The sequence below is a fragment of the Leptosomus discolor genome, chromosome 16, assembly GCF_034619465.1.
Source record: "Leptosomus discolor isolate bLepDis1 chromosome 16, bLepDis1.hap2, whole genome shotgun sequence".
Classification (NCBI taxonomy): domain Eukaryota; kingdom Metazoa; phylum Chordata; class Aves; order Leptosomiformes; family Leptosomidae; genus Leptosomus; species Leptosomus discolor.
Window position 1 is genome coordinate 15,311,605 of NC_141406.1, and position 20,965 is coordinate 15,332,569.

General features: G+C 49.1%; 1 protein-coding gene across 1 annotated transcript; it reads right to left on the reverse strand.

The window, feature by feature from the left end:
- Nucleotides 1-2,790: 2,790 nt before the first annotated feature.
- On the reverse strand, nt 2,791-18,183 carry FOXN4 (forkhead box N4). The gene is made up of 9 exons (XM_009958903.2): nt 18,101-18,183; nt 7,713-7,876; nt 6,295-6,410; nt 6,084-6,197; nt 5,804-5,931; nt 5,321-5,417; nt 5,027-5,234; nt 3,641-4,024; nt 2,791-3,041 (listed from the first exon to the last, which is right to left on the reverse strand). Exons 1-9 carry the CDS (start codon nt 18,181-18,183, stop codon nt 2,791-2,793), a joined length of 1,545 nt encoding a protein of 514 aa, XP_009957205.1.
- Between the last annotated feature and the right edge of the window lie 2,782 nt (nt 18,184-20,965).

Genomic DNA, 20,965 nt, shown 5'->3' on the forward strand with positions numbered 1-20,965 from the left:
CCCAGAAACCCGGTTCCTCCACTGAAGCACAGGAGCCAGGGTGAGCTCTCGGTCTGCTCGGCCCCCTACCATGCTTCTCAGGTGGCCTTTAATCAGCTCAGTTCAGGGAGGGGAGCTTTGAAGAGGTGCTTTCCAGTGCCTCCAGCTGTGGGGGTGCATCATTTCACCAGCACAGGCTCAGCTTCGCCTCACAAAGCAGGAGGCAGGATGGCGACGGAAGGTGGGACGCCTGGTTTGAGCGTGGTGCTGCTATTGCCGTGGTGTGGAGGTGTTGGACACCTCCTGGGTCATGCCCGGGCTTGGGGGGGTCCCACCAGGGTCTGCGGGGAGGTCTCCCTGTGCTGGGGGTGGAAAGGGCCTTATGATTGCTGGTTTGGAAGGTGTCAGTGCACTTTGTTAGGGGAAAGGGGTGCTGGTGCTCACCGTACGGGAGCCAAACCACCACCAATAAAGCGAGCACAGTTCTCAAGGACGTTTTCCTGACCTCTCTTCCTTTTGGCCTCGTATAAACGCGGCAGATCTGAGCAGGAGCCGGTGCCTCTGCTGCTGGGCAGCCCCCTCCCCCCAGCACCCAACCTGCTTTGGTGCAGAGCAGCTCCTACCATCCCTCCTGCCAACACCGGCTGCTAAACCAGAGCTTTTCCACGTGTTTGGCTACAGAGATTTTCAGGAACGGGTTGACAGCCCGGAGAAAGGGGTCGTACAGTAAATACCTGTAAACTCCTGTTCTCCTGGAGGATTTGAGCCGGGGATAAACCCTCAGCTTGGACACAGTGTTATGTCTGGAAGGGCAATGAGTGTGGGGAAAGGTGCTCTTTTAGAGACAAGCCCTTGCTGCCCTTTGCAGACGGGCGTTACACACGCTTTGAGCGCCGATGAGACGCTTTTCTGTTAGCAGTGGCGCGTAAACACACCAGTCCCAGGGTCAGGAGAAGGGGCAGCTCCTCAGCACACTCGAACACCACGGCAGGAGACAAATGTTTCTGAGCTTTGTCCGTTGGTCGCCATCAGTAAGTCGTGTGAAACGCTTCCCTCGCTGGGTTGATTTCCAGGAGCGGATGCCTCGGAATTGCCGTTCGGTGCCGAGCTGCAGCGATCCATGTGGCAGGGGCGCGCCTGACGCCGGAGCAATTGCAACACAACACATCTAGAATGACCCAGGCTTAGTGCTAAGAAAGATTTATTAAAAAAAAAAAATAATGAAGACATTGATGACGCCAGTCACAGCTAATGATCATTAATCACATTTGTTCTCGAACAATAAATTACGACGTGGAGCATCGTGCCCTTTTGGAAGAGGTCGCCATGGGGAAGATACAGGCACAGGCGTTTTCTAGCCCCTCGTCTTCACAACGGTGGTTTTCAAGCAAGAAGGTGCCCCACTGGGGTGGTTCCAGTGTCCTGCACCTTCTGGGTCTTGAGTACATGGACCAGGGTGGGAGAGAGGAGCCTGTGAGCCCATGGGTACGATACCGGGAACTGACAGGCTGGGGAACGCTCGTAATGCACAGACAAGACACGAGATATAAATATTACTTCATGGTCACAGAGGTACAAGTAAACTAAACACTAAATTCCAACATACAGTTTGCTTTGTATATTTTTGGATGTTTCATTGCATTTTTTTTTTTTTTGCAATGTATGTTGCCAAGTAGAAAACAGGGTTTGAAAATTTAAAAAACTGCATTAGGATCAATTTTACTTGGTTAATTAGGAAGGAAAGACTATTATGAATCGTACGGTACAGTTACAATATTTGGTCTCTGAATATTTTTTTTTAAAAAACCCATGAGTTTCACAGTATCAAAAGTGCTTGTTTAAAAGAAATGTAGTGTAACAACAGGGATTTAAATTGTTGCGGTTTTGATTATGAATAATTTAGTGGATGTAAAACAGGTTACTGCAGCATTTTAAAAAATTGAACAGTGCTCAGCTTACATAATTTTTTTTCTCTTCATAACAATAAATATAAATAAATTTACAAATAGTAATACTGCCTAGCACAAAAATAGACAGAAGCACAATACACAAGACTATACACAAATCTATTTTTTAAAAAAATAATCCTAAAAATAGGCATAATTCCTAAAATCATCTAGCCAGCGATCAGTTCAACAACTCAGTAGTACCACTTCCTCCACGGGGTAAGGACTTTGTTTTTAAACCTAGATATAACAGTCGGCTACTAGGGCTTTTCTTTTCCATTTTTAGGATTTTTGCTGCTTTTTTCCTATCTCGTAACAATAAATTAGCACTAGTCACATCAGAAAAGTGTTAGTGGTGCCAGCATCTCCAGAAATGCTCCTTGAATGGCAGTAGTTATTTGGCAATTTACGGGGAAAAAAGGTATACATGGTACGTGATCAACCATCTTGGACTCCAACTTGATGCTGCCCGGCCCGTTGACTTGTGTTGGCTTCTGTGTAGCGGTGACCAACCAGCGTCCGCGTGTAAGTCCACACCCAGTGTCGATAAATGTGTTTACCTTAACCGCACCACCCTTAGCTCATTGTGTTCTAGGGAAAGCTCCTGCTGACGCGTGCCTCCCAGGTCCTTCCTAAGAGCTCACCAGTCCTGCAACACAAGCGTCTGTGGCCCTTCCTCAGTCTTGCCATGGGCAAAAGTGGTTCTACTAGTGACAGTTTGGTTTATTTTGGCATCACAGGTCCCAGTAATAGCCATCGTGTTCCAGGCATCTGCAGGAGGAGCTCTTCGATTGCTTTTGGGTCGGATTTTAACAGCTGGGAGAAACTGGCCCCTGAGTCAGGGGTCCATGGAACGGTGCAAAACTCAGAGGAGAGCGATGGGTTTGTTGCCTTGGGGGTTCATGTACTGAGCTGCCGCTACGTTGTCCAGTGTGGTGTAAGTGGTATAAAGGCCGGTGACCTGCAAGTCTGAGAAGGAGTGATCGCTGCCGCTGGAGACAGGGGTGAGGCCGGGGGTGCCCAGGTCACAGTCTGAGAGGTGGAGCGGGGAGTTGCTGAAGGCACCCAGGGTATCAAGGTTGAAGCTGTCGTCTTTCATTTCCTCCCATATGTTACCTTTAAAAGATTAAATTCTGGTCACAGCAACACGTTCAACACGCCTGGGCACTAACTGAAGGGCTTTACCCCCTGCTTAGGACCAGCGCTGCTTGCAGAGGGTACCATCTGTAGTGCAAAGGCAGTAAGTGTGTCTGTTCCCCCAAATCCTCTGGTGCTAGCAGGAACCCAGACCTTTCCAGGCAGCATCCACCTACTATGTGCTACCCATAAACCCAAAGGCCATGCTAGGCATTGCCACGAGCTGGGGAAGTTCTCCTTTTACAGAAGGGGAAAACCAAGGTGTGAGTACAGGTGCTTTCCCAGGGGCAGGGAGCTGTGTTGTCCCAGATCCAGCTCGTTGGACATCCCTGCCTACATCCGTGGCCGTGCCCGCACTTGAACCATGAAGGGGGGTTGCTGTCCCACCTGGCACAGGGCAGAAACGCACCGAGGCAGGCCAGGGAAGTCAGGCTGCAGGGGCCAGCACCCAGCACAAGTTTTCAGCTCAGGTACATCCCACCCTTGAGCATCTTGCTGAAGACCCTGGTTACATATTCAGTGACTACATAACCACAGAAACCATCCCCTCCCCGACCCCCAGCTTCCTTCTCTCGTACCTTGCAATGCAAAATCCATGATGCTTGGGTCAAGAGCATCCACCTCCGTGCTCATGTCTGCCGTCACGTTCAGGAAGTCCGGAGGCGCGCGTCCCATGGGAGCGTGGGGAAGAGGGCTGTGGCTCATGTCAGGCAGGGTATGGAGAGGAGGCGTTTGTGCAGGTGCTGGTGAGTCTGGGGCGATGCGAGCCTGGGTCTGGATCTGGTGGTGGAGGGGGATGGACTGCAGCGAAAGCGTCATGATGGGCTGAGGCTGCAGCTGGGAGATGGAGATTCGGCCTTGGGCTGCTGCCATGTGGTTCAGGGTGGAGACCTCAGACTCTGCCTGTTTGCTGGGCCGCCGGCAGTTCTCAGGTCTGTCGGTGATCAGCTTGTCGAGCTCCTCTGTGCAAGCGATACCCGTTACCAAGGAAGAAAAGAGGCGGTTTAACCCGTTTGTTCAAGCAGTGCCCAGCCAGAGCACGTCACACGTGAGCACTGCCACACGCTTGTGCCGCAGAACTGCACCAGCAGTGTCTGCCGCCGTACGAGATGCAGCCCAGCAGGCAGAGAGCAAAGAAACGCCATCTGCTTCCCTACCTGTAGCCCTGCCCCTCGTCAACTTCCACGGTTATCCCTAACTGAGCTAAAGGAACGATCACATGGGACTTACCCAGAGGCACCACCGATGGCAGCCGGCCTGCAGTCGCAGAACTAAGCATCCCCAGCAGGTCTCCTGCTCATAGGGATTCTCTGAATTCTGCTTGTATCTCAAATAAGAGTCGTACAAGAGACTCTTGACAGTTTCAATGGCACTTTTGTTCTTAAGCCAAGGAGAATGTAATTCATCCTTGATTGTATATTAGATTTTGCAGCAAAAAACTCCACTGATTTTGCCAACATCGAGTTCCTGAGAGCTTCAAATATGTCTGTCTTTATAAGTAAGATTGAGAAAATCTTAGTAAAGGGGGAGTTTTCCAGAGGAGCCCGCAAAAAACTGCATTAAAATGTGACGCTATCAATACTGACACTGGAGGCAGCATAACTCCTCCGAAGGCCTTGGGTGTGCTCGATAGCTTAGCGTGGGGAAAAAGACAATCCGTTTTGAAGCTGGGGACTGATTTGCACTGAGGGCCTCCAAAAATAGCCGTCCATTCTGTTACCTCCTCCTGCTGTGGCGTACTGCCCTGCCACACAGCCTCGGGGCAGCAGCAATGGCTTTGTTCAGCGCAGGGCACGGGGCGTTTCAGCCGAGCAGCGCAGAGGAGGAGGCTGGTGCAGGGTGTGAGAGCTCTGCACTAGCCAGCGCTGTTCCCTATAACTTATTCCTTAAGATTCCTGCATTCCTGGCCAAATGGCTATTCCTGGCCTTGCATACACCCAGCAAAAGCATAATATAAGCCCTACCTGGGTTAGCCATGCTCCTGTGAATAGCAGCTAAGTCCTTCCGCTTCCACTTCTGCATCTCCTCTTCCATCTTGTCGATCTTGGCCGGATTGAGGGCCCACAGGCACCCTTTGCGAGAGGTGCCACTCATCTTGTTCTCCACCTTCTCAAAACACTTATTCAGAGACAGGTTGTGGCGCACAGAATTCTTCCAGCCGTCAGGGGCTGTCTGAAAGGTGCAGAAGGATATTTAGTGAAATAAGGCACAAACAAAGTCTTTGGGATATTCTACCCACCCTTGAGGTGAACGCGTACCTTGAAGTAGGGGAAGTGCTCCTTCATGAAGCTGTAGATCTCGCTCACCGGGAGGCTGCCTGTTTTGCTGTTCTTCAGCGCCATTGCAATCAAGCAACTAGGGGACGGAGAGATATGGGAAATAACAAATTATGGATACTTAGCCATCACGCCGCCTTCTGGTCTGGCCACCTCTGACCCGTCTCTGAAGACACACAAACAGCTGGCTGATCGTGGCATTGCCATTCTCCAGCGCTCAGAAGTCACCCCATGATCCTGCAGGTTTTACTCCTCTGTGCTGTTACTCTACTTTTATGTTGATGTGCAGGAACTAGTTTCCTTGTTCATTCCTGCTGCCCCTCAGAGGCAGCTTTCACAGAGCTCCTGGGAGGATGGTGGGATTTTTGTTCCCTTTGAAAGGAATCAAACGCTCTCGTGCTACCGCACCTACAGCGGTACAGTCACCATTACCGTAGGCAACGCGGTGTTGTGCTCTCCACTCACCTGTAGGAATAGATCGGCTTGGGGTAATGCTTCGGGTGCAGTTCTTGGGCAGAGTGAGGGGCCAGGCGGGGCTGAGAATAGTGTGGCTGAGGGCCAAAGGAGGCGTTGTAGATCGCTGCTGGGTTACACTGTATGCAGGAGGGAAAGAAGGAAAGTGTCGGATGCAGCCTGTCCGTGGATATGTAGGTTTGGGGATACTTTATTGTTTTTCTTTTAAAAGAGTTCTAGAGAGGATCTTGGCAGGTACTTCAAGACACAGAATGCAAGCAAATACCAGTACCTGTTGTGTGCTCTGTGCTAGGGCAAACACTTGCTGTGAATGAGGAGGAGGAAAGAGTTGTTGCTGTGCTTGTAAACCAGGGGATGGCTGCCCACCTACAGCATACTGGCTCATCTGCTGAGATAAAGACAACGGACATGTCAGTCTTGACATTACCAACATCTTTCCCTAAGGAGTGTTGCAATGACAAGCCATCGAGGCCTGCTCTTACATTTGCTCCGTGTGTTGAAATAGAATTCAGTCCCAGGATGCCCTGTGGCAGGCTGGCCTGGACGTGAGTCATGGCTCCAGGTGCTCCTGTCGAGTGCATGCTGCTTGCCACGGGACCTGGTTTGGAGAAAGCGCAGGCGATGAATGCTCGCACGAAAGCACGCTTCCGAAAAGAGAGCTGACATTTCTTTTTGAGAGACGCAGTTGAACACAGCGAAGCTCTGGAGTGGATAATCACACCTCTCAGTGGCTTTCCCTCCCACAAGAACCCAGAGCGTTTCACAAATTGCAAAGATGACATCAACTGCTTCTAATACTCGTTATGCAGGGAATGAAAGATGACAGCTGTTTAAGCGTGCACGGTGGTGTTACAGACACAGTATCTTACAACAGAAAAAAACCCCCACACATTCAGCACTATCTGTACTCCAGCAGGATTTCTGCTCTAAGGCGAGCAAGGTGATAGGCTGAGCTCCCTCAGCAGAATGCCGTAGGGAACTAGGGTGTTTACCCAAAGGATGTTCACAAAGGGACGAAAGGCACTCAATGAACATATGCTGTAAGTCTGTATGAAGCAAACAGGTATGGGGTAAATAAAACACTCTTAATGTTATCAATGATGAAACACACAAGAAAGACTAATTACCTCATTTCAAAGCTGTTGAAAACCTCTGAAATGCAAGTCTTAAAATACCTTGGCCCAAGTTCATGCCACAAGGCACCAGCAACTTGAGCAGAAAAGCCAATTGGATCCTGATCAAAGATGCTCAGGGGGCTGGAGCACCTCCCCTGTGAGGACAGGCTGAGAGAGGAAGGGGTTGATCAGCCTGGAGAGGGAAGGCTCGGGCGGGGACCCTACAGTGGCCTTCCAGTGCTTAAAGGTGGCTACAGGAAAGATGAGGAGGGACTCTTGATCATGGAGGGGAATGATAGGACGAGGGGTAACGGTTTCAAACTGAAAGAGGGGAATTTTAGATTAGATATTATTAATATTTTCTACTCTGAGGGTGGTGAGACACTGACATAGATTGCCCGGAGAAGCTGTGGCTGCCCCCTCCCTGGCAGTGCTCAAGGCCAGGCTGGATGGGGCTGGGAGCAACCTGGTCTGGGGGAAGGTGTCCCTGCCCATGGCAGGGGGATGGAACCAGGTGATTTTTCAGGTCCCTTCCAACCCAAACCATCCTGTGATCCTAAGCTCTCTCTTGTCCCTGCTAGGGCTCTCTGCCTCTTGAAAGGAAGGAAATATCTCAGCAATAGCCTTATCAGAAGACAACAGGCTCCAGGTCTTCTGACAGGAAGCAAAGTGTCATCTAATTAAAAGGAATCCACTAATAGGAAAGCTAGCCTGTGGCGGGGGGGGAAAGGAGGCAGTAGGCTGTGTTGTTTAAACAGCAGTTATTTAATATCCTAACAGTTTACCTGTCTGTTGTAGCATTGCGTTCTGGGCACCAAGGCTAAAATCCATTCTTCCACTGGCCATCTGTTGTAACCGAGGGACATCAACAGATGTCAGCCACGACAGGGACTGTAAGTCGCTGGGGAGGTCATCTTCACTCAGCTGGGAGGGGTCAGAAGCTAAGAGTCTGCAAAACAGCATGGAAGGTTAGCAGAGAGCGGAGATGTTGCTACACTGTCCTGCTAACAGGAGAGACGACCAGGATGCCGAAGCTCACGTAGGTCAGCAGGAAAAACACGTCCGGCTGGAATTCTGTTTGCAGGATTCAGGTGCGACCTTTGGTTTCACAGCTGGCTGGTTACTGCCACCCTTCACCCAACCATGTGGTCCTTCGTACGATTTGAAACGTTTTGGTTAAGAAGACTCCTTGTGCAGTACTTGGGGTGGAAGGAGGCATAAGAACCCAGAAGAGAAACTGCCTAGAAACAAAACCAGAGCTGAGTCATTAACTTCACGTTTGTCAGAGATTTGCCCTCCTTTGGCCTTGGTGTAGAGGAAACCTGTCAGGAGTTTTAACCTGACAGTTTTGCATTAACCTTGAAGTCCAGTGACCAGCCAGCCTTGGGAGGAGTTTCTGTGGCCAGCCCCTCAGGGACCTGTGTGTGCGGGTGGCGTGAACACCTGGAGAGGGCTTTTCCCAACCGCTGCATCCCGTGGGTGGGGACGGATCAGCGGAGAGCTGCTGCACAAACGGGACTGTACAGAATGCTCTCTGCCATTCAGATCCATGAAGCTGCTGATACAAGGAACCGTGAAGCACATGAAACAGCTCCTTAGGCAGTTTCTGACATACCAAATGATCAGGATGCAAAGCCAGCGGCTGAAGGCACAGTAACACCCCGCCTGCCTTCAGCTGACAAAACCGAGGCATAACGATGACAGGCTGCTTTTGGTTTAAAGCTCCATTTTTGACACATTCTGCGTGCTCCATCCCACCTGTTTTGTTTTGCTTCTGACAGAGTGTGTGGCACAAAACTGAAATACTGGAACAGATTTACAGTACCCAAAAATTCCTGTCTGGTCAAAATTCCCATTAAAGTCAATACAAGAACTGTCTAAGCTAAGCTAGTTAAACAGTATTACAGAAGTCATGGGTGTCTTGAGGAGTAAAGCAGTAATTAGAACATGGCAGGAAGTTATCGTTAGATGCCAGGGTAAACCCAAAGGGCTTCAAGTCCAGGAAAATATCTTTCTCTTCCAGAAGAACAGAGTTTAGTTGGATGTAGTTGATTCTGCTTTCAAAACAAAGGCTTTAAAGAGCTCTCCCACAGATGTGTTGAAGCCAGCTGCATGGTACTAATGTGTGTTCGTTGCCAAATGACGATGCAGAAGCCTTAAATAAATCTGGTCTCTTGCTGAAGCATCTTTTATGCTTTACATGATTCTAAATCAGCTTAGAAGAATACGGCAGAACTCTAGTGCCTGGCTGCCCAGGAGCTTTCAGCTTCTCTATTCATGATTTCCAGAAACACGTATCAAAGTTCCCTAAACTATTATCCGGGAGACCTTTAAAGCAGAATGTAATTTATTTGTTTGTAAAAAGATTTTGAAAAGAAGAAAAGGAGAAAAAAAATAACCAACACCTCACCAGGAGCCAAAAGCTCAAACCCTGGCCAAAAAACATCTTCAAATCTTTCTCCCAGCCTACCCTGTTTTCTTTCTCCTACTGTAGTTATAGTGCAATAATTAGCATTGCCATGGTTACCGCTGTTCAGTTATTTTGTGAGGACTGGGACTTAAATACATAAAAAGACTATCAGGTGACGGCTCTCCCGGCCCGGAGATTGGCTGGATTGGAAGTAAACAAGAGCATTAAATGATTTGAAAACTGGGCAGGCTCATGTCGTTTGCAACAGTTGGGCCCATTCATGGGAAGCCGATAACCCATTGTGCCGCCAACGACTGCTGCCCGGTGGCACGTGGCCTCGATTGTTTTTGAGATTCTTGCTTAATTGTTTTTTCCCCCCCTCCTCCTTTTTACAAACTTCACATTAATCTGGCTGAATGACAGCCGACACACAACACACATCCACATGCCATCTGGCACCCCGGTCCCTGCCAGTCCTCCCAGACAAGTCAGCTCCTTCAACAAATAACGGGGTCAGATGGGCGGCGAGGGTCAGCACCCACTGCACACGCCTCCTGTCAGGCAATGAATCCGCCACATGCCCTCGCCGCTCCTCCGCACGGGACGAGCACCTCGGCACCGGAGGACCGCTGGAGTCACGGTGGTGCTCAGCGGCCTTCCCAGCTTTAGCTTTTTGGGAAACAAAGGCCTCTGCTTTGCACTCCCGCTGGGCGCACCCATCGCGGTGCTCCTTGGGAACGACTGGCGAGACCCTGGGCAGGGCTGGGTGCTGTCAGACGCCCGGGCTACCTCTCTCCTACGTGCCAGGCAGCACCCTGCAGCGCCCCCGCTCTCAGCATCCTCGTGGCGCAGAGCCGTGTGGCTCCCTCCCTCTCGCACAAACGCTGTGGATCCAACTGGGGCCAAGGAAGGTGGCTGAATTTTCGGGTTGATACAGCAGTCATTAGGCTCTGTTTTAAACAGATACGACGATTCAATAACATGTAATAACTAGACAAGTATGTGAGCCAGCTCTTTTTCCAAGGCAAAGACGTTTCCTTCCCTTCCCCATCCTAGCACGGCATTGAATTTAAGTTTACAGTTCTTTTAAAAATCACCTCTGGCTGTTTGCTTACACGGCTTTTTTTTTAATGGATTTGTTAGTTGTCAGAACAACTGCTTTCATTAATAATGGGGAAAAAGGTATATTTAATCAGAATAAAATATTTCACATTTAAGGATTATTCTTCAGGTTGTCTTCAAAACCAGTGTTGAAATTTCATATGTCTTAAAGAAGGTGAAACGGCTGAAAATACGCCCGTCGCTGTCTGACTGAGGTGTTTTTAAATGCCCAGATATATTCTGCAGCACAAACCCCGCTTATCTCATAGTACACAGCTCATTCCTGCGTCTAGTGAAAAAATGCTAATCTAACTGCCTCCCGAAAGAGAGCCGTGCACAGTGACACCTCACATTTTAAGCTCACAGGGTTCAATCTTTCTGACCTGAAAAATTGCCTGTGCCAAGCCAACTGCGAATATATAAATAAGTGCATACTGCAACACCACGTGTGCTTTAATTCTGTTCCCCTCCACCAACGTTTTCGTCTCCCATTTGAGGGTGAACTTCAGGAGTCAGAGATCCTGTCCTCAGATGGGTGTTCACAGCCCCTGGCACAATGGGGCACTGTAGGAAAAGCAGCCATTTCCTTTCAATGCATGTAAATGAGATAAATAGTGATACGCTGTAATTAATGCACACTACTGCAAATGTCCCCAGCTGCACATTCCCCAGGGCTGTCTGGTGCACACGCCGAGCTACCAAACCCCTATGCAGAAAAGGTTACAGTCACACCAAATGTGTTGCAAACATGAGATTATTTTTGAAGGTGTGGTAAAATTGCACAACTCCGTTTTTACCCCGCTCCTTTCAAATCTCTGCAGGAAAACTCCCTTGTGTTTCTGTCCTAGAAAGGCACCTGCATTAGTAAGAATCCACATGATGCCGAAGATTTAAGCCCCAGTTCTCCTTTATGTGTCAGAGGACGCTGGCCTCCTGTGAAAAGTGCCCTGGGAGCTATGACAGGTATGATATAGAAATGCTCAGTGGTAGCACTAGTCTTTGCCATCTGCTCTGTCATGCAGTACCCAAAATATTTACCTCATAAGGGCAAGAGGTCTTGGCCACCAGCCAACCTGCACAAAATTCACTTTTCTGGAATCAGGAAAAACACCGCTTGGAATGAAACCCCTTTCCAGATCTGCCAGCACCGAGCTCTAGACCTTCCCAGCTGCAGTCACAGAGAAATCGGACTCCTGCATTGGCTGCACATCCGACAAAGCTCCCTAGAGCCTGTCAGCAGTGCAAAATCATCAGTTACATGTACCTAGAGATATCTCTGCTTTTTTCCCCCCATCAGGTACATCCTGCTGGTACCACAGCTAGCTAGATGGAATGAAATTCATTCCTGGCATAACCCTGTGGGAAGCTGCAACTAACATCAGAGTCGAACGTGAATCTATATTCATAGATCCAGCTTTACCATCTTCCCTCACACTGAGCTGTTCTGATGGGCTGGATCTAAGGTAGTTCATCACCGCTGCCAAGGTGAACTGTCCACTTCCACATCTGCAAACGCCACAGTACGGGGAACTTGTCGCTGGAGGCCATAGGGACCATCTCGCCAACAGCATCGTAGAACAGTCTGTCGAACGAGTTTGCTAAGACTAAAGGAAAGCTCAGCAACGACAAGGGTGCCTTAAGATATTTCATCTCCAGGTAGTTCAGTCAGTAACTGGGTGTTTGAGATTACAATACGGCGCGCAGAGTTATGTACTTCTACGCATATTGCACCTCCTTCAAAGAACTCTGTGTGTTGGTTTGCTCCGGAGTCTGTTACCAAAAGCTACAAAGCACTCACGCTGGTTGATGTTGCAGGGCAAATCTAACGCTACGGGTTCTCTCAAAGGGAGTAATCTGTGGTGGCAACTCGTCATCGCCTCCGTTTTGAACAGTCAGACCAAAACGCTGCGGTTGCATTTGGCGTATTCAACTTCAGCCCTAGTTCTGAGATGTCTCTCACTCAGGGGACAGTTGCTATCGCCATTGCCAGCACTGACACCGGAGCTTTTTGCCATGCTTAAGTAACGCAACCATTCAATAAGTAGGAGCAATCAGAAGTGACAGGTTCTTAATTAGCTGTTTGCAGTGGTTTATCCAATGTGAGTGACAACTGAACAGGCAGAGTCCTAAGAAAAGCTCTTCGTGAAGTGGTGGTGGGAAACTGTTTTCTTTTGTCTGGGATTACGTGATGTCCTCAGAACAGGCGCGGTGATTCCTCGGGCGTAAAACAACATGAGGAAAATATTTATGGTTTGTGACTCTTCAGCTGTCCCCAGGGTGAGAAGTGTTCTCCGTTTCATTGAAGGAGTCAGCTTCACAGTCTCCTTTTCCTCCTCACTCCATCTGCTCTGCTCCTTCCCTCTATGCACTTCTCTTCCCACCTTCCTCCCTTGCAGGTGCTTTACCCTGCGCTAGGTTCTGTTTCCCACACTCACAGCCACCTGCCTCTCTCCTCCCTGTTCCTGCACCAGCTCCTCTCCTGCTTCAGCCAGCAGCTCTCGCTGCTGCCCTCCGTCTGTGATCCCTCTTTGCCTCTTGAATCACACCGCCCCTCCAGTCCCAAGCCACCAGCCCGCCCTTCTCCTCCTCCCTGTCTTCAAGTTGAGTAATTTCTGGCCTTGCTGGAAATAGAACAGAAATCAGGTGGCTTTCCAGGGACAAACAGAAAGTCCCTCCTTAGCTACAGCTCGAGAAACTTTGGATTATAGGAACCAAAACTAGTGAGGAAAAAGCAAATAACATGGTTACCCTGTCAGGCGTTCTCCTTTTCTTATGCCATGGTTCAGAAGAGAAGATGATTCTCCAAAACCCTTCTGCGAAGGTGCTTAGCGCTAACAGAACAGGCTATAAATGTGCTCCTGGAGACTTTTATACATTTCAGCTCCTCGTTTCACAACCCCTCATTACATCATTTTGGTATGAGATGAAGGGAAAATGAATTACAAGTGACCCACACGGTTTGCCTAAGCCCAAGAGGAAGTTAGCAGCAGTGTCAGCACTGAACTCCCAGACGCTTGCTCCCTTCTGTGCTTTACCCACACAACCGTCCCTAGGTTCAGATTTCCCGAACGCAGCCAGTATCTATTCTGCAACCTGTTTTCTTTAAAAAAAAAAACAAAAGTGACTGTGACTAATGTCAAAATCAGCTTCTCTTCTGTGCAAAAATGTGTTGAAGTACCTGGCACTACATGAATTTTTTCTGTAAAAAATCAGTAGCGTTGTCTACCTGGAACGCTATTTTTTTCCTTTAACGTTGCTTCAGCTGCTGTTTATTAGCGCTGAACTGATTTACCTGCCTGGGATCTTGTGTAGTTATTTACTGCAGTGTAAAGGGAATATAAAACACACTACCCGCTGCTTTGCACTGTTGTAAGAACACGTCTCGCTTGCATCAGTCGCTGCTGTGATCAGGCAGCAATTCTGCTTTTGGCACATACGAGATTTTTAAAACAGTTTTAAAATAAGAGCCGTGTGCCACGAGCATCTGAGGTCTCACAGGAACGCCGAAAAGGTCCAAATTCCTTTTCTGCTTCCTTGTTTTGAGCAGGAGGTCAAGCGCCTTTTTTGAGGTAAGGTATGAACTCTGCTCTGGTTTCACTGGAGCCTGAGGAACCTGCAAGACATTGCCCGGCTACAAACCAGCCCTTTCCATCTCTGCCTGTAGCTGCAAGACAATTCGAGGAGCAAGGGCCACAATTTTTTATTAATACCGATTAGCACATTTCAGGAACTGCATAGGAAACAGTTGAGCTAATCCACTTAAATCAATCCACAGTGGCCTGAGTTTGACTGATTCCTAGGAGGTTTCTCACATTTTTTTGAAAGAATGAAGCAACTACTGTGATGAAATTCCTCCGACACATCGAGTCATTATCACACTCCCTGTCAGACACACATGGTGTCAAGGGAATGGACACTGACATGTTCTTCAGGAACAATTACCGTTTCGTTAGTTATGCATTTTTGCAGAAATTTCCTTCATGCCAGCTCCCAGACTCCATCCATCCATCCCCAGCGGTGACAGTCAGGAGTCCTGAGCTGTAGCTTGCTCTCCAGAAACCAAAGTGCAAAACCTGATACGAGGCTGCCACTTAGGAGACCCAAAATGTCATAAAGATAAAGACTTTTCCCTTTTTTCAGCACTGTAATGCAGCCACGTACGGAATTTCCGTGTTTATGCTCTATGCATCTTAATATGATTTTACACTAAACTCTGCTAGCATACAGTAATTATCACAACAAAAATTTAATCAGACTATCTAATGAGCCAAGGAATATAGACCAGTTTTTTAAGAACCAAAGGGACAATTAAAATGTGGTGGAGGATATAGTTTGCTAATATGTTGAATGATTAATGATTCAGTAACAACTTTTGATCAAAAAGGTACCTATTTAAAATCGAATTCCTGTTTAACTGTATAGAAAATGCATTGCAAGGCCTTCAGAACACTACCTGAGGCTTCTATCAACTGGAAATACATAGCAATATAAAAAAATAGAAACATGGTCCTTACACAAAATATTGAGCTGCCAATCATGAAGTTAATTTGTCTTGGTCATCTAGGGTTAGCTTTCGATCTTAAGTAATGCTATTTCTTTAAATAGAATTACACATTTTAGTTATTCCCTTTCAAAACGTAGATGCCACATTGTTACCTAAAGTGGTGATTTGATTCCTTCAGTTTGGATTTTCACATATGCCAAGCAGTCCATAGCAAGTCACTCTTTGTCTCCCTCCTAATGGCCTGGTGTCCATGTCATGCTTGATTACATGCTATACAATAAACCACCATAACTGTACCTAGTTTAGGAATGGGATAGTCCCTGAGAGAAATAAGCGTGCTGCTCCGTTTGAAAAACAGGAACATTGAATCAGGATAACACTGAGCCTTCTTTGGGAGAGAACTTACAGGTCTGTAAGTGTCTTTGCAGTCTTAGCCCAGGCCCACCTTGGCCCCTCACCTGCCTCCCTGGGGCACCTGTTAAATCTCGTTCTGCACTGGTGTCCCTCCCAGCAGGTCCCTTGTTTCTCTTGTACAGGTTATGTATGTTAAATCAAATTGGGCTGCAAAGGGATAGACCGTAGGTTTCAATTACAGATACTGCTTGAAGGCCACAGCGCTCACGAGCTGAAGAGCCTTGTTCCTCAGAGACCAGCTCCAAGCCCACTGAAGACCGTGGGAGCTCCCCGCTGGTTTAGCAGCCTTTGAGTTGGCTCCTGTAATTTCTAGAGCCAAATAACTACAGCATAGTGAGCTCGTAGTCTGCCCATTGCTTTGATTTAAACATCACAATATTTACACTAAAATACAATGTGAGATTATTAATTATAATTAACAAGAATAAAGTGTTAAGGGTTAAAAAATCCCAGTGTGCTACAATTCTCTGCTTTTATTCCCTGAAATGTAAAATGAACTCATTAGAAATACTTGCCTCTACTACAATTATGGATTGTGGGTGGCAATTTTCTTTGGGAGGGTGAGAGGCATCTGCTAATACGAAGTATTGCTTTGCATTGGTAGCCAGGCAGTGACAGCGCCACAAAAACAGAGGCACCGGAGGAGATATGATGGCCTTTAGCCATTCCCGGACAGCATGGCATTTTATTTCCCACAGCTGCATCGGTGGAAGAGATATTTCTCTAAAATCATTTCACTACGGTGCAAACAGTCCCTGGACTTTGCATAGCAGCCTAATCCTCATCACTAATCTACAACAGATTTACTATAGATGCTTTCGATCCAGAGAACTCAAAGATTTGCTAAAATCAGGGATTTTTTTTCCCTTTTCCATTTAAAAAAGAAAAGAAAAGGAAAAAGTCCCATCGTTTCAAACTGTAAGCATAAGCTGCATGAAAACTTAGCGGTCTTTGCCGATTTGCTCCCCTGCTTACACGTCCACGCACTCCCTCCCCTTTCAGTGTTTCCTCCTGCACACTCGCAGGAAAGGCTGGTCTCCTCCAAGTCCAACTGTCCCATTGAAAGATTCCAAGTGAGACAGAAGAGTATTCTCAGCCCAGCCCCAGCCTCCCACTCACTAATTGGAGGCCATTCCCCATTTTGCGGAGCCTTGATGCTCCCCCATGGAGAACTCGGGACTGTGGGTTCCAGTCTTGGACTGTGGTGACAGCAGGAGAGTAAACAGAGCTGATAGAATTTGACAGGTCTATTCTTTTCTTAAAATCATTCAGTCTGAAAGATTTTCTTTTACATAATCCAAAGTGTTTTCTCATGAAGTAGGACAAATACTGCTCTGCATTTATGGTGCAGTTCAGATTTTATGCATTTTTATCAGAATTCGCCACTATTAAATGAGGTCAAATAATTCATTTTAAAGCTGCATTAAAGAAATCACAAGTGGGTTAAAAACTTTAGAGAACTGGGATCTCTGAGTTCAAAATTTTTAACAGAGAATTGAAAGTAGCTCTTAAAAGTAGCTGACTTCTGAATAAAAGAAGAAACTCTTACAATTCTTTTACTGGCAGTAAGATAAATCCCATCTTTCTCCTCAAAAAAGAGTGGTTTTTCTGCAACTGTGAGTTAAAGAATAGTTCTCTCCACAGAAAGGGTCTTTGTTAAGGTGGTACGTCCTTCAGGGCACCGAAGATACAGACTTAAATATAAGTACCCCGAAGTCTCTCTCATACACACCCTTCATTAAATACGGAAAAATTTCTTTACAAATATTTACGGAGCCAACAAAAATGCCCAGAGCAAACAGTGCTTCAATAAACAACAAAACAAAATTCCACAAACCTTTTTCCACAGTGGCTTCAGAGAGTATAACAAATCACTTGTTGAGCTGCAAGAGGCTGCAGTGCAGTGTTTGCATTTTGAATAGAGCGAGGCCGATAGAAGAATACCTGCGGCAGCCCACTTCACCCACAGAAAGGGGTGAAAACACCCCCAGGCTGGGAGGAAGGCGATAGTCTCTCACGGCTCATTTTAAAACAAGAAAATATATTTTGGTTTTTTTTTTTTACTGTGAGAACTGGATCATGTTCTGCTGTTCTGCATTTCTTGGAACTTTGCATCATGTGACAAGATGTAACCTAACTTAACCCAGCGCGCTGTGATTCATGCAGAACTCGCCTGTCACTTCTAACGACACTTTTAAACGATAAAGGATGCGCCGTGGTATAGGTAAATCGTCAAAGGCTGCTGACGAATCCACCAATATCAAAAGACTTTTGCCACGTCAGGGCTTTGGAGTACTACACAAGTATTTGTTTTAACGAAAGGGTCCTCTAGCGTCTCGTGCACTCGGTTCAGTCTCTCCATGACTGCTTCCTAACAATGCAAAATGTGCTCTGAAAGGGAACTTTTAAGTAAGTATTGTTTAACAAGAATATCCTTCTCTGGCAACGCTCCTACAGTAGAGAGAGTTTACTGGAAGCTCAACCCAAGGCTTTGAAAGTGCATTTATCAAACATAAAGTTTAGTATCAAAATACTTTAATAAGGCATGCTTCTAATGTGCTGCATTGTAACCGGCCACCAGCTTAGAAATCTAATTTAGAGTGGAGAATAGAATAAATTAAAGAAATAAATAAGTTGATTTCTATATGCTAAGGACTTTTTTTTTTTCAGGAAATCATGAGAAAACATCAGTTAGCAGGCGGTGAGAGTGCAGCGTACACTTTTGAAATCGGTAAATGCCTCACCTGTACTCCTGGGAAAGGTGGTGATTTTGCCCTGAATTCCTAATGATTCCTGACATTATGGACGGGATATCACTTTCTATCATCTCCTGGGCAAAAGACAAGAGCAGAGAGAGGAGCGGTTCAGGCAGCAGTAGCTATCCAGCACTTCAGCAGCGGGCAGGGACACCAAACCCCAGCCGAAACCCGGGCCTAAAGGAGAGTAAAGCCCGACCTGTGTTACCTTTACCTTCGGGTGCGCTGGTTTTGTTCGCGCCAGGCAACGGAGTAAAATGTTTTACTGGGCGAAATAAAATTTTAAAAAAATAAAAAATAAATTTTAAAAAAAAGGCTGAGGATGGGAACCTGGCCCCTGATGGAGGGAGCATCTGTCGGCTACGGCGGGGCGGTTCGGATGTCAGGAGGCTGTCGGTTCCCGGGAGCACCGGGGAAAACACACACCCTCCCACCCCTCCACACACACACCCCCCCACCACCACCCCCCGTCTCGGGGCTGCTCTTGGAAGCATTTAGGAGAAGCCGCGGCAGCGTGCGGTGGCCTGAGCGCCCCCAGGGAAGGGGGGAGCCCCGGAGGGGAACCGAGCCCCGCCGCCCGCGGAGCTGCCCGAGGGCGCTCCCGAGCCTTTCTCGGCGGCTTATCCCGCAGGACGATCCCCGCCTCCCACCGCCCCGACACCCCGCGGCCTGCCCGCACCTCCCGGCCCAGAGTTGCTTCCACAAACCTGGCGGGCCGGGGCCCGGGGGCCCGATCGGAGCTTCGCGCTGGGGGGGGGGATGTCACCCTCTGAGGGAAGGGACGGGGAGCGGAGCTGGCCCCTGAGGAGGTGGGGGGGGGGGGGGGGGGATGGAGCCGGCGGCTGGGAGCCGCGGCGAGTCGGCGGCGGGGCCGGGCTCCAGCCCGTTTTTAAATTTCCCTCTCAGGAGCTGTCCAGCCTGGAGCATGCGCGGCCGGGGGCCGCCCGCAGGGTCAGGGCCGGGGCAGGGCCGGGGGAGCGCGGCGTATCCCGGCAGCCGCCGCAGCGCTCCGCGCCCCCCCCGCCGCGGGCCATCCCCACCCCCGCCCGCCCCCCCCCCCGCCAGGCCCGCCCCGAGAGCGCCCGGGGGACCTGGCCGTGGGGAGGGCGAGCGGGCTGGGCAGGGGAATGCAAAAGAACAACGACAGAAAAAAAAAAAAAAAAAACAAAAAAGCAAAACAAAAAAACCCCAAAACCAGCCAACTAGAAAAATAAAAAGCCACAAACCCAACTTCTCGCAACTTTCCGGGGCGGGGGGACGGCGACCCACCCAGCGCGTTCAAACGGGCACCGGCGGTTTGAGCGGGGAGGGGGAATAAATGTGCGAGGGGGAGCAGCGGCGGCCCCCGTGGGGAGCCGCCCGCCGGAGCTGGGGCAGCGCCTCCGAGGGAGCTTTGCGCCGGTCCCCGGTGCCCGCGGACCCCGCTCGGCAGCGGCGGGAAGGGGTGGGGGGAGGCAGCGCCTGGGTCCGCCTCTCCCCGCCCGGCGCTCGCCTTCCCCGCCGCTGGGCCCGCCGTGCCTGACACCGGCCTCCACCCCCTGCCCTCCGCGGGAAGGTGCCCGGGAGCAGCCGTGCCTCAGGCGGGCCCGCCGGCGGGCCTGGCGGCGGGCAGCGCCCGCGGGGAGGGGAGCCGCGGGCAGACCCCGGTGGGCGCGGGGAGGCGCCGTGCCGCCTGTCCCGCCGCTGAGGGGCTGCGGCGCTGAGGGCTGAGGGGACCAGCCCAGAGCTGGGGGCTGAGGGGACCGGCCCGGCGCTGGGGGCTGAGGGGACCGGGGGGAGAAGATGGCTTCCCGGGCAGGGAGCAGGGAGCAGGGACTTGCGGGGCAGGGGTGAGGAGGGTGCGTGTCCCTGCTCTCGTGGAGAGGGGACAAGGCGAGAGGGACCTTCTGCGTTGCGGGGTGGGCAGAGGCTGCAGGGAAGCGCTGCTCGCCCTGGGTGCCCGTGGGGACGGAGGGTGGTGGGGCCCTGGGTGGTCTGGAGATGAGGCCGCAGGGTGCCTTATGGGTGTGAGTGCCTGTGTTTAGCTAAGTTAATACAGAAAACATAAATAGGAAATAGAAGGTTTCATTCTGACAGCCATACCTTTATTTCCTCTTTCACCAGAGGCTTTTTAAGCGAGGCGCACCCATCAGATAGCAATGTCTGACAGTAAAGGTGTGAGGTTAGGACGGCATTACCTCCAAGTCTCAGAGAGATGGGAGGGAAACAGCTGAACCAAGGTCAAACCCGGAGCCAGCGGAGGATCAGGCCCAGGAACTACTGGCCTGACTTGCTGGGTCTTTTCTTGAGGTGGTTTACCAGAGTTTTCCTCCTATACGCCCATCATCAAAACAGGTACCAACCTTACATGTCATGAAAGGTGGCCTTTACGTAGAAGCAGTTTGAAATCAGTGATGAAACCAGGTCATTTGGATTCTTCATACAGAATAAATGTGGGAATACTTGTATACTTGCAGGATGAAAATTTGTAAGGTCTCATTAGAAATTTGTTTGCCTGTGCTTGACCATTTAACTGTGCAGTAGAGAGGGAATGAGATGTGAAGACAGGGGAGATCTTTTCTTCTGCTCTTAATGAGAATCTGTTCACTTTGATGAGCATCAAATCTTTCTCCGTTAATTACTGTCAATAGAAATGGAGAGTAATCAATACTCCTCAGCATCAAGGACTGTACCGGGCACATCTGGAGAACTGAACAGCAGAATAAAAGACATAGTACTGCCGGAGCCTAAGGCATAGGGTTTGTGCAGTTGTGAGTGTTCCCTTAATTACAGTGATAGCACGTGCCGTAACTTATTACAGGGTCAACTTATGGTCCATATATACCTACCTTGTAACTTAAACACAGTTTTTTT

Bases quoted from the DNA above. Each gene is read 5' to 3' on its own strand.
- FOXN4 (XM_009958903.2), bottom strand. From the start codon at position 18,183: ATGATAGAAAGTGATATCCCGTCCATAATGTCAGGAATCATTAGGAAT. The intron at 6,411-7,712 runs GTAAACTGTTAG...TCTCCAAACCAG, and splicing joins CGCAATGCTACAACAGACAG to GTCCCGTGGCAAGCAGCATG. The intron at 4,025-5,026 runs GTAGGGCTTATA...TCGCTTGCACAG, and splicing joins CAGGAGCATGGCTAACCCAG to AGGAGCTCGACAAGCTGATC.